The sequence below is a fragment of the Rhinoraja longicauda genome, chromosome 31 (genome assembly GCF_053455715.1).
Source record: "Rhinoraja longicauda isolate Sanriku21f chromosome 31, sRhiLon1.1, whole genome shotgun sequence".
In the NCBI taxonomy this organism is placed as follows: domain Eukaryota; kingdom Metazoa; phylum Chordata; class Chondrichthyes; order Rajiformes; family Arhynchobatidae; genus Rhinoraja; species Rhinoraja longicauda.
In genome coordinates, this window is record NC_135983.1 from 22,583,949 (window position 1) to 22,602,885 (window position 18,937).

At 45.5% G+C, this 18,937-nt stretch overlaps 1 protein-coding gene across 5 annotated transcripts in view; it reads right to left on the reverse strand.

The window, feature by feature from the left end:
- The window catches only part of LOC144608210 (retinoic acid receptor RXR-alpha-A), a 129,538-nt gene that overhangs the window by 20,216 nt on the left and 90,385 nt on the right, over positions 1-18,937 (reverse strand). For 4 of the 5 annotated variants that reach the window (XM_078425766.1, XM_078425764.1, XM_078425765.1 and 1 more), the window contains 2 exons: positions 5,664-5,814; positions 3,397-3,597 (listed from right to left, as the gene is read on the reverse strand). In XM_078425766.1, coding sequence (XP_078281892.1) covers positions 3,397-3,597; positions 5,664-5,814 — 352 coding nt within the window. The remainder of the gene's footprint in view (positions 1-3,396; positions 3,598-5,663; positions 5,815-18,937) is intronic. The other variant, XM_078425768.1, reaches the window with a different exon arrangement.

Here is an 18,937-nt window from a genome sequence, read left to right on the forward strand (position 1 = left end):
CTCACTCACCAGGCTGCCAGCAACTGGCAGGAGCAAACGCCTGCACTGCAGCTTCGTCAATACCCAGCGACACCGTCCCAAAAGCCGTGCGACCAGCCGCTTTACAAAAGGCACCATGGCCCACGTTCACACCCGGACATCCCGAACCAGCCTCACAGTGGCTCCACTGCCTGGTCCCCACCAATCCCAACCACACCAGCTGTGCAGCACATTTCAAATCCTTGGCCCCAGGCCAGCGAGTACTGACTTTCATTAAACAACATATACAAATTGTTCTAATGAAACTGACCGACTTCCTGAGGCATGTCACAATTTGATTAGTAATAGCTGTATTTCCTCTATTCGTTAATCCATTCAGCTAATTAATCTCAATTTAAAAATTCAAAGCATTTGCATCGGTTGCATACAGTCGCAACATCAATCTGTCCAAGTCACATTCTCTCCCTGTTTTTCCCTCTGCGCTATTTGGTGTTTCTCTATCAGCCCCATCTGATACTGTGATAACGTTCACAATACCCCCCCATCACTGCACCACTTTCAACACAAACTTCCACTGCAAGCTGTGACGTGATCATAAAGTGATACGATTAATATTCGCAGGCTGTCTAACCATGGAAGCCGTAACATCTTCAAAAGCTATTGCATCAAAATAACACCCAATGCCATACTATTGGAGTAGAGTGCAAGACTGCGAGGTCGTGCTAAAGGGCGGTCTTCGTAAATCTTTACAAACAACCAGTACCGCCTTAGTTCTGAGCAACACGCTCTCGGATGTCAAACCAATGGACAGGGCACAGAGGACGAGGAAGAGAAGTGTGGATGAGGATCACTGGCTCCAGGATGAGATTTTTAGTTTACTTTTGAGATACAACTTGGATACAGGCCCTTCAGCCCATACCGACCAACGATCCCCGCACATGAACTCTATCCTACACACCAGATGCAAGCTACAATTATACCAAGCCAATTAATCTACAGACCTGTACGGCTTTGGAGTATGGGAGGAAACCGAAGATCTCAGAGAAAACCCACGCAAGTCACGAGGAGAACATATAAACTTGGTACAAACAGCCCCTATAGTCAGAATCAAACCCAGGTCTCTGGCGCTGTAAGGTAGCAACTCTACCGCTGCACCACCGTGCCGCCCTATTGGCGATCAGGAGACTTTTTTTCCCTCTGAGCACAGGTTAGTGGAGACAAATTAAAAATACTCAAAATCACAACAGCTCTCGAGAAAATATGGAGAAAATGCTGTGTCTAGAAAATGAATCAATCCAGCATTATGGAATTTAAAATAACAGATATAGGGGCAGGGTGGGAAGCTACATATTCAACTGTTACTGTTAAGATCTGAATGGACCACCTGATGGGATGATAGAATCTGGTCCAAGGGGAACCTTCACAGAACATCTGCATATGTATATGTATTCAAAGAGAACTAATCTGCAAGAACAAGAAGAAAATCGTAATATGTAGGAAGGAACTACACATGCTGGTTTAAACCGAAGATAGACATAAAAAGCTGGAGTAACTCAGCGGGTCAGGTAGCATTTCTGGAGAACAGGAACAGGTGACTGAGAGTCAGGGGAAAGGGAAATGAGAGAAAATCTTAACAGACAGGACTAATCTCAACAGCTCCATTAAATCATTAACATAGTCACAACACGCACAAGAGTCTTCTTTTTGTCACAACCTACAGGTCTCTAAACTGTTTCACCAGAAGGAAGGATTAATAACTGGATTGTACAAACTTAATGGATTTGGCAAAAGATGCAGAATTGCGTTTGCAAATTTTTTTTTTTACTGTTATCTATTTTCATGAACTAAAATCCACTGGCTGGAATGGTAATGGAAGATTGAATAGCAATTGTCAAAAGAGAATTGAATAAATGCTTAAAAATTCCAGAGCCTTGAGCAAAAAGCCAATGGTAAGCTCTTCAAAGAACCAGCATTGGCGTGGTGGGCCAAATGGCCTCCTCTCATGTTTTAAAATTCAATCACATACCTGATTAGTGAAACAACCTTTTAGTGACCTAACATTACAAGGTTCATCGCTAGGACACTGCCAGGTTATGGACACTAGTAAGGTCATGTTGTCACTGAAAGCTTTCCCCTTACAACCACTTGCCATGTTTCACACACCCAGTAGTGGGAGACAAGTATAGAAGATGAAATTTGTGTGCCTCTGGAATGGATCAGCAGACAATGTGAGACCTGCAAATCTCTGCCGCCAGCATGTTAATGAACATCGAGGGGTAAACAATCACTTAAATCAGCCCTTCAAGGCGCATGCTGTGAAAGCGACCCACTGAAAGAAAGCTAGAATAGATTATGATTACAGAGTCTCAATATTCACCTTTGGTAGAGACATCTCCATAACTTGGTACCGGAGCCGGTCTGTGCATCAGCATTGGAACCAGCAGCTGGATTACCGAATGTATTCACTGTCAGTAAACCACACCAGGGGCACCAACAGAGTGCCAGTGATACCTCCCTTCTCAGCCCAGATCCCAGTGACAGATTTTGCACAGTATTAGACTCGTGTCACAGAATTCATAATCATCTCTGCCTTGATTAAAGGCCGAGTTTGCCCAACAACATTTTGGAGTCATTTTCCGTTACACTGTGTGAACACTGCCTGAGGAGGCGACCCCCATTCTGGAGCTGGAAGTCAAGGCCGACCCTTGGTAAAGAACTGGAGTGAACGAGAGAAGTGAACGAGAGAATGAGAACAAATCCTGAGATTGATTCATCAAAGTCGTGCTGGGGCCCTTTTTCAAAAGCAGGAAAACATTAATTTAAGAGAACAAAGAAAGCAAGTCAATAACTAACTGTGCACGTGTAGAGAGCAAGCCCTACATCACACAGAAAGGTGTCAGTCGTGACGAATGAAGATCCAGCCGATCTCTGTCAAGGCAATGTTAGCAATGGTCTTTGTCGGACAATGAATGGAAATATCAACCAGAATTTCTGCTCTTAATCACCGGCTTCGACCCCCAGGTCAGAGAGGGGGAAACTGGCCGGAGTTCTGGCCGCTAATCACCCTCTAGTGATTTCTGCTGAAACTTGGGCAGATAAGATTGAGCTAAATTTTAATATCAACATCCCACCCGTGTTCCGATTTGATTGCAGACCTTTTACTGACATCAAGACAGCAGTGGTTTTGTTTCCATTCTTTAAATCACATCCCCAGGACAGGCCAGAGTGAGGGTCTGGTAGTGGGCACTCAGGAGAGGAAAGGGGGGGGGGTGGTGAAAGAACAAAACTACACACCAGGTGGCACCTTGGAGCTGCATAGGTGGTTTCAGTGTTGATTATTCTGCAATAAAGCTGCACGTCACCAAGAGCCTCCGCAGAGTGAGCCCTGCACACGTCCCTTAGCCTAACTAGACACACCTCTGAAGTCTGCGCCCATACCTTCCCGCTTCATCCCCATGGCTAGACACTTCTGGTAGCGGCAGTACTGGCACCGGTTACGCTGACGCTTGTCAATTATACAGTCCTTGGTGTCACGGCAATTGTAGGTAAGGTCTTTGCGCACTGTGCGTTTGAAGAATCCTTTGCAACCTTCACAACTGTAAACGCCGTAATGTTTGCCTGAAACAATAAAAGGGAACATTGTTAAAACTGAGTGCGAAACCATGGAACATAACTACAGAAGATAGGCACAAAAAGATGGAGTAACTCAGCGGGTCAGCTTTTTGTATCTATCTTCGGTCTAAACCAGCATCTGCAGTTCCTTCCGTAACATAAATAAAGCATCAACAACTCATCTTGGAGAGAGAGAGCCTTTAATATGAAATAACTTTGGATGTACTTGTACTCTGCTCACCTTTTAACCAAGAATAAGAAATCCCACACCATGCTGATTATGCTCTTGCACACCAGAAATTGGATAAATACTTGAACGGAAATACTTGCAGGTTTAAGAGAAAACATCAGACAAGTAGGACTCGAAGGTAAACACAAAAAGCTGGAGTAACTCAGCGGGTCAGACAGCATCTCTGGAGAAAAGGAATAGGTGACATTTCGGGTCTAGACCTTTGTTCAGACTTAGAGTCAGGGGAAATGGAAACGAGAGGTATAGATGGTGATAGAGATATAGAACAAATGAACGAAAGATATGCAAAAAAGTAGCGATGATCAAGGAAACAGACCATTATTAACTGTGGGCTAGGTGAAAACAACAGTCTATATATCTTGTTTCCCTTGCCCCTGACGCTCAGTCTGAAGAAGGGTCTCGACCCGAAACGTCACCTATTCCTTTTCTCAAGAGATGCTGTCTGACCCGCTGAGTTACTCCAGCTTTTTGTGTCTATCTTCAGTTTAAACCAGCATCTGCAGTCCCATCCAAGACAAGGACTAATTGGTTAGCACTTTCAAAGATAACGAAGGTTCAAGAAGCCCACCGGCCTCTTTCTGCACTTTGTTGTTATATTATTATGTGGGGAATTCTATGCCTTCTTTTACACGCTCAAATAAATTGTGTAGGAAAATAACTGCAGATGCTGGTCCAAATCGAAGGTCTCACAACGTGCTGGAGTAACTCAGCGGGTCAGGCAGCATCTCAGGAGAGAAGGAATGGGTGACGTTTCGGGTCGAGACCCTTCTTCAGTCTGAAATAAATTAAGATTTACCAAGCAGAGGCCTTCCTTGATGCCATGAAAAGTACTTCCCTTGCAAGGTAGCACTATGAACAAGCGTTTCCAGCCTTGAGTTTTACACTGGGTGTTTAAATCCAGCATTTGAGCACAAGGTACACTTGACAATCTAAATCCCTCCTGGGCTACTCATGTGAACAAACAAATAGTGAACTGCTCAAGACTCCTCAAGTCTTCCTCAATGTCATGCTGGCTGCAGTCCAGCAATGGAGTCCTTGTAGAATTCAGTGGCAGAGTGCTGACATTTGGTCCTTTTTTTGTACTTTCTCCATTCATTTTTGGAATTTCAGAATCAAGTTAATTGATATGTATTAATTATTAAAAATATTAAAAAACAATTGGTTTAAACGTTTTGTCGTGTTGTTAGTTTTGATTATTATTTTAAAAAATCTATAAAACCATTATACTTCTAAGAAGCAAGTTCACGTTTTTTACAGCAAGAGTAGTGGGTATCTGGAGCGCATTGCCAGGGGTGGTGGTGGAGGCACTCACGGTAGTGGTTTTTAAGATGCCTTTAGCTAGGCACATGGAAGTACGAGAAATAGAGGGATATGGATCATGTACAGGCTGATGAGATCAGATTAACTTGCCATCATGTTTCGGCACTAACATTATGGGCTGGACAGTCCATTCTGTGTTGCCCTGTTCTATGTTCAATGGGGCAGCTCACCATCGACCGAAGCAAGCTGGGCCAAAGCATTTCACAGCCTGTACACTGTGCATCACTGTAATTCAGGTGTCAGCATAACCTTTCCAACACCAAGAGCCCTGGAGTGCATAGCATAAATAGGTAAAGCTGCAATCTCCAAAATCATGAGGTTAGGATAGGCTGCAACAGGATAACGGGACAAGAGATACTTAAGACCTTTAAGGTGGAGCCCTTTAAAGGAGTGAAGGAAAGTTCAAGACGAGGGCAAGCACATCTGCCAATTGTTCATGAATGAACTACCAGTGTGTTAGTGCAGGCAAAGAACACTAGAGAGACCATGAACACGCACGCACCTGAAGACCTGTCCCCACAAATGGCACAGATGTGTTTGGTGAGCGAAATCGGACAATTTGAAGAATGGGATGGCATTTTAAGCATGCCATTGATTCCTAAAGGTGGCTTCACATCCCCTGTGCTGCTGACTGAATTCATAGGCGAGTTTATCTGTAACACAAGAGTGAAATAAGAAATGTTTTTAATGTTCCTGAAGTGACTGAAAGGACCTCTTCGAAACCATGTTATGCAGTCAATGCTAGCCCACCTTTCTCCGTGTGAAACAGACATACATGGAAACCAGGTGATAAAATAGGATGCATCAACACAGAGAATAGCAGCCACATTCTTTATTCAAGAGACAAGGATAGAGATCAGCATTTTAGAACTGCACTGACATTCCTTCTTCCAAAGAAATTCTATTGCTTTCATGATGCTGCCACGTAACATCAGATTAAGTCCTCCTTCTGTTTGTTCCTGAAGTACAGGAGCTCAGGGAACCATTTTGGATGGTGGCTGGTGAACCTGCGAGGCTCCCTCACACAGGGTGGGACATGTGGAATCTACCCAAGCAGGACTTGTGGAACGAGAAGATACACAGGATTTACTGGATAGGGACAAAATGCTGGAGTAACTCAGCGGAACAGGCAGCATCTCTGGAGAGAAGGAATGGGTGACGTTTCGGGTCGAGACCCTTCTTCAGACTGAGCTCGACCTGAAACTTCACCCATTCCTTCTCTCCAGAGATGCTGCCTGTCCCGCTGAGTTACTCCGGCATTTTGTGTCTATCTTCGGTGTAACCTGCAGCTCCTTCCTATACATTACTGGATTGTGATCAGGAGCAGGATACTTTCCACCTGTCCCATTGTCCATCCAACTTAGGGGAACTAATTCCCTAACACCAAAATCCCCCTCCGCAACTGAGAACCAGACAACAAAAGTCAGTGCACTCAGCAAACGGCCATGGAGCGTTCAGTTTTCTTGCTGTGTGCAAAGGTTAACTCATAGAAATTAAAATAAGTTCAAACTTTGGGGATCTTGATAATAAAAAGAACAAGAAAAGCACAAAGCACACGCAGCACAAGTTTTCATCAGCACCCTATCAAGGGAGTGTGTTTTGAACATCGCCGAATGCAGTGCTTCAGTGGTAGCTTGCCTCACCAAACAGTTGTGTACTTACAGCAAGTCCTTGAAAATACTGAGGGCTTTAGAGAATGTTGTAATTAATTTGTTCTCCCTTGAACAAGAAGTACATCGTATACAATTCCGGAATGTCGAGTTGCCAAAACTACCTCAAAAGAAAAAACAATGCAACCTCTGACTGCACACATTACTTCATAAATGCAGCGAATCTCAACTCCGCATAATGTATTGAATCACCCCTGGTCAAAATGACAAGCTAATCCCTCTGTGACTTTCACCACCAACCTTGTTGCCCCTCGCGTCACAGTTATGATAGCTTGATAGTTATGATATGATGCAGGTTATGATAGCTGTCAACACTGCAGCGATAGATTCTTGATTAGTACAGGTGTCAGAGGTTATGGGGAAAAGGCAGGAGAATGGGGTTAGGCTGGGAAGGTTGATGAAGGCTGAATCAGAAAAGGGTCCCCGGTCGTCTTGGATTCCACGCCACTGGATCCTGACCCAGATCTGTCAAGGACTGTGTGGTGGCTGCCCGTGCACCAGTCTCCCCACGTTAAACAAAGTCACGCACAGGCGTCCTCCTATGGAGAGGACAGTCATACTCGCTTCAAGTGAGCGCCGATGATGATGATGGGGTTAGGAGGGTGAGTTAGATCAGCCATGACTGAATGGTGGAGGAGACTTGATGGACCAAATGGCCTAATTCTATTCCTATCACTTACGAACACCAGACAGTCCGTATTAAATCACCGTAATCGCCATCTTAAACGCTCTGTTACCGTGTTCCAATCTGACTCATTCAACACTCACCTTGGGGTAACAAAATCTTTATCACTGTGAACAATCAGAAAACTGATGAAGGATTTTCAATCTGAAACATTAAGTCTGCTTCTCGCTCCGCAGATGCTGCCTAACCTGCTGCGTGTATGAACATTTTCTCTTTTAGTTCCTTAATACAATGGATTTGTACATGTTTTCCGATTTCATCGCACAGTTTGTTAGGGGCCTACATATTCTCGATTGTGTTAAATCAACAATTGCAGCATGACCCGGGCTGGGTGATATTGCAGCAAATGGCCCTGGGCTCCATCACCCTGATTTATATACACCAAAAGGAACAGGTCAGTATATCCCTGGATAATGTTACGTCAACATCCTAGGGCATGTGTAGTTCTGGATTACATTCATCCCACATTTAGGGTTACACAGGACTGGTAACTCATGTTTCAGTAAGCCAGATTCAATCTTGACCTCTGGTGCTAGCTGTGTGCAGTCGATATGTTCTCCCTTCCAGTTTCCTTGCATGTCCCAAAACGTGCATGTTGGCCCGCGGGGGTTTAATGCATCCTGGATAGGGATTGTAATATAGTTGTATAATAGTTCCATTTGGTATATTTGTTTGTATTGTATTCTGGTGATGGGTTTTGTTTTGTTTTATTGCACTGTAAATATTATTTTTAAATAAATGAATGCATTTTTTGATTAGAAAATAAAACATGCATGTTGTTAGTTACCCTGGCCGTAGTAAATTACCCTCTGGTGTAGACTAGCAATAGAACCCTGTGGGGGGGGGGGGGGGGTGTGGGTTGGAAAGAGGGTGACGGAGGTAGATGATGCCAATGAAGGGGAAATAAAATGAGTTAGAGTGGGATGAGTATAAAAAAGATGTTTTGATGTTGGGGCAGAGTTGGTAGGACCAAGCTGCAGAGCTCCATGATTCACTTCTGGAGGCACTAACCTGGTTTACATACAGTCCTGCCTTCGACACAACCATGGTAAGAGGGAACATAGTCTACAACTAATATTTTCACCATTCAAAGCAATTCCGTTAAGAGTCTGTGCCCAGGCACGACAAGGTGTGGTGGGTGAGCTGAATCCTACAGCACAATATAAATGCCCTAGCTACCCTTTCAGAGAAACAGCTGGTGTAGTCCAACCTCGGAGTTCTTCATTACATTAAAATTACTCAAACTGAATTATCCTCCTACTCTTCCAGTTAACATTGTCACGACAAACCTAATTAGGCTCAGGATCTGAAGGGCAGACTCTATGTTTGCGAATAGATTCTTTTAATTCTATTTTAAAACATAAGGTGTCATGTCTATCTGAATAATTCTAATCCTTGAACATTTTGGTCAGCATGGTCACATCCATATAATGAATAGTTAAAAGGAAATTACTGCAGATGTTGGAAAGCTGAAATAAGAGCACAAAAAGTTCTAAATACTCAGCAGATCAGGCATTATTTCAGCAGAGGTAAAAGAGTTAGCACTTCAGACTGATGACATTTCTTCTGAACCATTCTGAAACATTCATTCTTTCCTCTCTTCAGCAGTGTTGCCTCACCAAACCCTGCTGTTTTTGTTTCAGATTTTCAACATTGAAGTGTTTTTTGCTCTAGGTGCTAAATTATTACCTTACTTTTCCGCTCACAAAAATGTTGCATGACATGTTAACTCGCTTTTTCAGCATTGTTCCAGATCAACTATGGCCTCTAACTCAGTTTGGTCAGTGCTCAGATCGCTGCACTCTGATCTAGTCAGACTCAAAAAGAAAGCAAAGATGTGTCATTCATTTGGCCTTTTTGGTTGAAGATGGCTGAAAATACTTCAACCTGTTTATTTGAAGGAAGGGGTCATTGGGCATTGACCAAGAGGAGGAACAACTTCCCATCTCTAACATGGGAGGGGGGGGGGAATCATTGGACAGTGATTCAGAGCAGAAACCTAATCCAACTATTTTTCTCCAAAGCAGGGGATCACTGGACAGTCATCAGGAGTAGTAACCTCTGCAGGCTTTCCTTCTAATCCCAGGAATCACTGGACATTATCAGGAGAACTACTGTTTGTCTAAGCAGGGGGGTCACTCTACAACAGCCAAGAGTAAGGACAATTTAAGTATGGGAGTAACCAGACAGCCTTCGTCAGCAAGGACCCTGCCCACCAACTTTCAACGAGGAAGCTACCACAACATCTACCACAGCTTTCGTGAAAGATGGTGCCCAGATTTTCACACATTTCATGTTCTCTTTAACATCTGAGCAATCCCTTCAGACCCATTCCCCATCTACTTCCCTCTAACCTTTTCTATGATAAAGGGAGGAGTTGGCTGCGCCTAACGGCTGCGGCTCTCTGGCAGTCTGTTGTCTTTTTTTCTTTTTTTTTGTTTGTCGGTGTTGGGATGGTTTTTGTTTCTGTTTTTGGCTGTGTATGTGTGGTGGGGGTGTGTGGTGGGGGTGTGGGGTGGGGTGGGGGGGTGGGGCGGGGGGAAACCTTTATTTTATTAGGTCTCTTCCCCGGGGCGTGGCTCGGCTGCGGGCCTTAACATTGCCGGCGCAGCTCGGCTGCGGGACGTTTCAGTGCCCGGTGCGGCTCGGCTGCGGGCCTTAACATTGCCGGCGCAGCTCGGCTGCGGGACGTTTCAGTGCCCGGTGCGGCTCGGCTGCGGGCCTTAACATTGCCGGCGCAGCTCGGCCGCGGGACGTTTCAGTGCCCGGTGCGGCTCGGCCGCTGGACTTAACATCGCCCGGTGCGGCCGCGGGACGTTTCAGTGCTCGGTGCGGCTCGGCCGCTGGACTTAACATCGCCCGGTGTGGCCGCGGGACGTTTCAGTGCCCGGTGTGGCCGCGGGACGTTTCAGTGCCCGGTGCGGCTCGGCCGCTGGACTTAACATCGCCCGGTGTGGCCGCGGGACGTTTCAGTGCCCGGTGCGGCTTGGCCGCTGGACTTAACATCGTCAGCGCTGTTCGGCCGCGGGACGTTTCAGTGCCCGGTGCGGCTCGGCCGTTGGACTTAACATCGCCCGGTGTGGCCGCGGGACGTTTCGGTGCCCGGGGCGGCTCGGCCGGGGGGCCTTCCATCCCCTTGCGGGGGCTGTGCGTGTCGTTTGCCTCGGTAGGGGTCGAGCTGCCTGTCCGTGGGTGCGGGGGGAAGAGAGGGGAAGTTTTGTTGCCTCCATCACAGTGAGGGGGTGTTTGGAGTCACTGTGATGGATGTTTGTGTTGGGGTCGGGTGTCCTGTGTTCTTTTCTTTTTGCTGTATTTTGTGTGACTGCTGAAATTTCGCTCGGTGTTGTGCCGAGTGACAATAAAGTGTTGTTATGTTATGTTATGTTATGTTATGTTATGTCTCGATCCGAAACTTCACCTCTTCCTTCTCTCCAGAGATGCTGCTTGACCCGCTGAGTTACCCCAGCATTTTTGTGTCTATCTTCAACCTATTCTATGGTACACTCATCCATTCCATCCTGATTGTCCCACCACCCTCCTGCACCAGGGGTAATTTAGAGCAATTAACCCACCAAAAAGAACATCTTCGGGTGGAAACCAGAACGCCCGAGAAAACCACGCGATCACAGGAAGAACGTGCAAACTCCACGTGGCACTGAGGTTAGGACTGGACCCAGGTCTCTGGATCTGTGAGGTAGAAGTCACCAGGTTTCTATCCACGTTACTCTATTCAAGGCCTAAACAATTATTTATGAAGTTTTAGCAAGATTTCTTTCATTTTAAAAAACATGCCTTATTTGCGCATGCAAGCTTGTTAAACACTTTATTGACATGTCTTGCCACCTGTAAGAATTAATTTCCCCGGTCTGTCTGCTTATCTACTCTTTTCACAATGGTGCCATTTTTAGTAAGATAAAAATGTAGAAGAATCTTGCACTAAAACAAGGAGAAAAACAGGTTAACTTGGTCCTGTGCCCAGAAACAGAAGACCAATGACTCAAGCCAAAACAATCAAATTCCTCATGGGATTTAATGGTTCACAAATTAATTCTTCACAATAATTAAATTGCAGCAATTGAAACCGTCAAGTCTACAAAGGGCTTCAGTGATTCATTATAAAGAAATCATTTTTTAAACTGAAGACAGGAGGGGCTGAACTGAAGCTTATGTTAGAAGTTAGACCAAAAAACCCCACAAATTCAGGAGTAACTCAGCAGGTCAGACGGCATCTCTGGAAGACATGGTTTGATGACGTTTGGGGTTGGGACTCTTCATCGATTCAGTTTAATTTATTATCACATGTACCGAGGTACAGTAAAAAGCTTTTGTTGCGTGCTAACCAGCCAGTGGAAAGACAATACATGATTACAATCAGAGATCCAGACTAGAGAAATGATGAATGAGGGCAAGACAAGAATAGAAGACAGCCCAGGGCATTGAAGGGGCTGACGGGAGTGTAGAGGGTAGGTTGTCCAAAGGAATTGAGGAGAAAGGTAGCAATCCAGAAAGAAAGGGTAGTTACCCATGGAAGAAAGTCCAACCAGGGCGAAGGGGAGGCAGTAGAAAACAGGAAGTGATCATATCATATCATATCATATATCTACAGCCGGAAACAGGCCTTTTCGGCCCTCCAAGTCCGTGCCGCCCAGTGATCCCCGTACATTAACACTATCCTACACCCACTAGGGACAATTTTTTTTTACATTTACCCAGCCAATTAACCTACATACCTGTACGTCTTTGGAGTGTGGGAGGAAACCGAAGATCTCGGAGAAAACCCACGCAGGTCACGGGGAGAACGTACAAACTCCTTACAGTGCAGCACCCGTAGTCAGGATTAAAATGTGCATTTTAATTATTCCCAGTGCAGCACACCTTTAAGAGAGTCGCTAAAATAGGTGGTAACGCAGATAAAGATGAGGATGATCAGGAATCTTGATCACGGGCCACGGAATGCAAAATGGAGTTTAATTCAGATAAGTGTGAGGTATTTCTAGATTATTTTAGATTTTGATTTAGAGATACAGCGCGGAAACAGGCCCTTTGGCCCACCGAGTCCGCGCCGCCCAGTGATCCCCGCACATTAACACTATCCTACACACACTAGGGACAATTTAAAAAAAACATTTACCCAGTCAATTAACCTACATACCTGTACGTCTTTGAAGTGTGGGAGGAAACCGAAGATCTCGGAGAAAACCCACGCAGGTCACGGGGAGAACGTACAAACTCCGTACAGACGGCGCCCGTAGTCAGGATCGAACATGAGTCTCCGGCGCTGCATTCGCTGTAAGGCGGCAACTCTACCGCAGCGCCACCGTGCCGCTAAATTTCATTTCGGGAAGTCAAATCAGGGAAGGACCTTCACAGTGCGTCTCTGGGGCTCATTATAGAACAGAGGGACACAGTTCCCTGAAAGTGGCGTCACTGGTGGACAGGGTGGCTTCTGTCATGTTGGCCTTCATCGGTGAGGGTACTGAGTGTAGAATCTGGGCATTTTGTTGCCGTTTAGAGATATGTGAAAACATGCCCTTCACCCACCAAGTCCACGCCGACTAATAATCAGAAATACACTACTTCTATCCTACACTCTAGGGACAATTGAATGAAGCCAGTAAACCTACAAACCCGCACGTCTTTGGAATGCGGGAGGAAACCAGAACACCCGGAGGAAACCCACGCGATCACAGGGAGAACGTGCAAACTTCATACAGATAGCGCCTGTAGTCAAGATCGAACCTGGGTCTCTGGCGCTGTAAGGTTGTGCAAGACATTGGTGAGGCTGCATTGTGTTTAATTTTGGTCACACCGCTATAGAAAAGATGTGATTAAAGCTGGAAAGAGTGCAGAAAAGGTTTTTGAGGACGTTGACAGGATTCAAGGGAGTAAGTTAAAGGCAGAGGTTGGGCAGGCCGTGACCTTATTCCATGGAGTGTAGCAGACTGAGAGGTGATCTTCTAGAAGTGTATAAAATCTTGAGGGGCATAGATCAATGCAGTCTTTTTCACACTGTTGGGGAATGGAGAACTACAATAGACAATAGGAGCAGGAGGAGGCCATTCGGCCCTTCAAGCCAGCACCGCCATTCAATGTGATCATGGCTGATCATTCTCAATCAGTACCCCGTTCCTGCCTTCTCCCCATACCCCCTGACTCCGCTATCCTTAAGAGCTCTATCCAGCTCTCTCTTGAATGCATTCAGAGAATTGGCCTCCACTGCCTTCTGCGGCAGAGAATTCCACAGATTCACAACTCTCTGACTGAAAAAGTTTTTCCTCATCTCAGTTCTAAATGGCATAGGCTTTAAGATGCAAAGAGAAAAATGTCACTGGAACTTATGGGGCAACTTTTTCCACACACAGGGTACTGTGTATATGGAACAAGCTGGCAGAAGAAGTGATTGAGGCAGGTACACCATTTAAGGGACATTTGAACAGGTACATGGATGGGAAAAGGATTAGAGTGAACTGAGTCAAACACAGAACAATGGGACAAGTTTAGATAGGCATCTGGTTTGGCATGGGCTGAAAGGGCTGTTTTCGTGCTGCGTGGCTATGTTTCCGTTGCATCCACAATGAGTGGGAAAGCTCACTCTGCACAGTGAAGTGTTTTTCATGGAGTGTGAATGTCTCATGTTCTCAATAGTGGGACTGAATGGGTGTCGTTCCAATATTTAATTCAGTTTTGTCGTTGCTATTAAAAAATGGGAGATGCAAAATCTGATACTGTGGGGACACAGGAAGGAAAGAGTCAAACTGAAATCAACCTGAGCGAACAGTGGAGACACACGAGTGTGATTAAATTGGAAGACAAAGGGTCTGATCACCTAAGTAATGGATTGAGTTAACAGCTTAAATTTTCATTCACCACATGCCAAAACTGAGAGCTGCTGATAGACACACAAAGACAGTGATGCACCATCTCAGGTAATGCACAAGATTGATTTAGAACCAATCTAAAAAGTGACATAAACTAAGCAGGCCTAATAAGGGACAATTTAATTACAGCTCTGCTACCGTCTGAGTGCTCATGCCTGGGCTTGACCATATCCTGCTTACTCTTCTGTCACAGTGAAATAAAGGCAAGACAAGCTGAGAAACGTACGCCAAACCCGTCTGTCAACTTTGGATGTGCAATAAGGAAAAGTGCTTTGCTGTTGAATACACTCTGACCTGTTTTGAATACATAACACTTCAAAGGTACCCTCTGCTAAAAGCTAACAAATTAGCTGCAGCCATAAATACTGCATGCTCTTGGTGATCATGGCAAAGGGGGCTGGAGTCAAGAGGAGCTGAGGTTGAAAGAGGTGGAAGGCAGAGGGAAGGCATTAGACATTCTGCAGTGTGCAACAAAAACATGTTCGAGTTTTTGTTGGTTAACAAGCTGAATGACTTTTATCATTTGAGAAACAATTCTAATGGACCTTCACTGGAAAATACTCTTATATTATTAAAAAATATGCGCTTTCAACGGCTCTTTAAGTAGGCTATGGAGGGAAAGATAGAAGTGGAAAGGAGGTTGTTACTATGCAGAAAGAAAGGTTTACAAAACCCTGTGTGTAGGAAAGAACTACAGATGCTGGTTTAAATCGAAGATAGACACAAAATGCTGGAGTAACTCAGCGGGACAGAATGCTGAGGTACTCCAGCATTGTGTCTATTTACAAAACCCTATTTTCCCTTTATTAATATATATAATCTTCAAGACGTTATTATTAACTTGCAAAGACCAACCACTTCAGCTCAGTCAGATACGACACATTGTTCAGACAATTGGGGAATTGAGAACTAGAGGGCATAGGCTTTATGCTGTTCAGTTCATTTGGCCAGTAACAATGGCCATCTGAATTACAGAGGAAATGCTTTGGTTCACCATCTTTCTGTTCCTTGGTGATATTTACAGATCAGTTATATGCTTTGGAAAGATTTGTTCTGTGACAGATCTTGTACTAAAAGGAGTCAGCTGAGTGCAAGGGGAATGAATCTGGGGATTGAAGACCGGGACGGTTTGACAAGCCCTCCCCTGACAGTCAATACTTTCTCCAACAGGCATGTAATCTTCAACAAAGCACCACTTGTTTTTGAGAGGGAGAGAAGATGAGGGATGTCAATAGAGCACGTCATAGCAACATCCGAAACTCTGGATCAGAGTTGCAGCATAAAACTCGCCCTGAACAGTAACCCTGATGTGGTGAACGGAGTGAAGTACACAGATCCGTCAACCACACACGACACTTGGGAATAACAGGATTCAAACTATGACATCCTATTCCTCAATCAAACAGAAGGCAAGTGAAACACATCTGATGCAAATTATACTTCAGGTATTTTCCCTTTGCAATGCTTTGTAGAAAGGGAAATAGAATGTAAAAATACAATTTTACACCATTGATTGCTATCAATGAACACTTAAAGTGCTCCTTCGTACGTGAATCATGTGTCCTGCTGTACCTCGCGTGGCAAGGTGGCACAGCAGTAGAGCTACTGCCTTACAGCGCCAGAGACCCAGGTTCGATCCTGACTACGGGCACTGTCTGCATGGGGTATGTACCTTCTCCCTGTGACCTGCGAGGGTTTTCTCAGAGATGTTTGGTTTCCTCCCACACTCCAAAGATGTACAGGTTTGTAGGGTTAATTGGCTTCAGTATAAATGTAAATTGTCCCTAGTGGGTGGAGGATAGTGTTGGTGTGTGGGTTTCGTGGGTCGGTGCGGATTCGCTGCCTGTTTCTGTGCTATATCATGCAAACTAAATTAAAATAAACAGACAAACTATTACACCATCTAAACTACCCCTCAAACAGAGGGCAAGTGAAACACATTTGATGCAAATTACACTTCAAGTATTTCCCTTTGCAATGCTTTGTGGCAAGGGAAATAGAATTTAAAAAAACAATCTTGCTATCGATGAACACTTAATATGCTCCTGTGTGCGTGGATCACGTGTCCCGCATGCACCTCAGCTATTCCTGATTGGTATGATACATGGTCGTCAAATGGCCTGGTCAATACTCAATCTTCGCACGTTATAAATGAGAATGAGGCATCAAATGGTACCACTACTTCCGAGCCTTGCACCCGAAAGTCACCACTCTCGTGCTGACTGACTACAATGGCTCCCAGACCAGGAAACATAGTCCACTTTTTCAAATTCCCTGCATGACTCACTCCTCACGATCTCTAATCTCTCACAGCCCCTCAAATGTTTGAGATGTCTGCACTTCTCCACCTCTGATCTTCGTCATTCCATCATCGTCAGCCTTAATGCAGCCGCCTAGATCCTAACATAACGGAATTTCCTCCATAGGCATCATGAGCTCCCGGTCGTAAGACATTTGAACTCGCCTCCTCATTGCCACACTGATACATACGTCTGTTCTCAGTCTCCTCTGCCGCCAGGGTGAGGCCAAATGCAAACTAGAGGAACTGCACCACATATTCCTCTTGGGTGCTCAACAGCATGAAGATTGAAGTCTCCAATTTCAGGTCGTGCACACCCCCACTGTTCAATTCTCTCTTCTTCTGAATGACACATGACCTCCCACACACATTTTCCCTCCCAACCCCATCCTGCCAGTGTCCTATACCCCAGCATCTCTCCCCTCCTCCACCTGCTTCCACCCGCCTATCGCTCCCACACACTCAATCCACTGGTGCCCCCATGCCCTCTCTAATGTTCCCACCAATGATAGGCAGGTAGACACAAAATGCTGGAGTAACTCAGCGGGTCAGGCAGCATCTCAGGAGAGAAGGAACTCTCTCACTGCTCCCCCCCTGCGTCGTTTTCCTCCTCTCTTCAACGAGAGTTTAGCAACATGCTCTCTCACTGCTCCCCCTCTGTGACCAGCATCTGCAGTTATTTTCCTACCAATGGTAGGCATATGGATATGCAGGGAATGGAGGGATATGGATTATGTGCTGGCAGATAAGAGTTGATCTTGGCATCATGTTTGGCACAGACATAGTGGGCCGAAGGGCCTGTACCTGTTCTGTTCTATCCCTTATCTGGGTCCACTCACCACCTTTTATCAGAGTCAATAACCCACAGCCCCTTGCTGTCCTCACATCACATCACAGCATCCATCACCATCTCCACCCTCCCCTCCCCTCCGCATCTCCATCAGCCCATCAAACCCACCTCGCCCAACCACACTTGCCAGCCCCAGCCTCGAACCCTCACCCCTTGTTTCTTCACATGGCCATTTCCCCTCAACAGCCAGAGTCCTGATGCCAGATGATGTCTGGACCAGAAACGTTGATTATCTCTCTGTCTCCACAGATGCTGCCTGTCACGCTGAGCAATTTGGTTTTTTTTTGCTCGCATGACCAGTTAGCTTATTCCCGATCATAATTCTTCTCGCGTACTACCCACATTTTACCGTGGCCCGATAAAATGCCAAAATGCAAATCTAGCCGCGCCATATTTGGACTGCCAAAACTTAGAATCTCTTACAGTGCAGTGAAGCGAAGGAGCAAGGATTGAGAATTTCACGCAGTTTAATAACTTCACACACCACAGCAACGTCTCACGGTGAATTAAATCAAACATGATCAAATTACTGTTGCCATTCAAATGCTCGGATTATGCAATTGGTCAAGCATATTTGAGAGGGGAGGGCAGAAAAAAAGCCGTTAGTTAAAGCAGAAACCAGCAGACAATTTCCTGAAACTCCTGCAAATCGTCTACTTTAATGAGGATTGTGAGCGCTCTGAAAATTCAGACATTAATAAAAGAAGGAGACAGCCGAGTGTGGGGGGGGGCTGAGATTATGAGCTAAGGAGTATGAGCAACACCTGCAGGCAATAAAACTCAGAGAGAGAAACAGGAAGCCCAGGCCAGGGTTGCCCGGGAGGAGGTGCTGGTGACGCCAGCCAATTCATCTTGCTGCCGATTAGCAGGAGGCCTTCGCTGGGACAGGCTCCTAGCTCGCAGGCATACAGGAAGGCAGCTAATGAAACCCAGAAGGGAGCTGTCTGAATCAGCCATGGAGAATGGTATTCTTGGCACAGGCACTGCTCTGTATTTATCCTGCTGACCTCATGCAAGCTTCCACACACACTCGTCTCATGACTCTGTCATTTTGAATGCAGCAGTTCAGGAGTGCCAGGGGTTCGGGGCCACAACAGGGGGTGGGAGGAAGGACAAGATCCGTGGCAATTTTTAATTTTTTTTTTTTACCCACGCTGGCTTTCTGAGGTTAGCGAATGCCTTACTTGTGTGTTCGAGCATTCTCCAGTACTGTCGTGGGCGGAGGCGCAGCTCAGAAAGACGAAAAAGCCACCCCAAGAAGCTATTTAAAAACACCGACAGCTTTTGCAACAGCACCTCACCTCATCTCAGCAACCCAGACTCCCTTAAGCTAAGGAAAAACAGAGAGATCCAAGGAAAAAATTATCCCATAAATAGATCAGCTTACAAGCTTG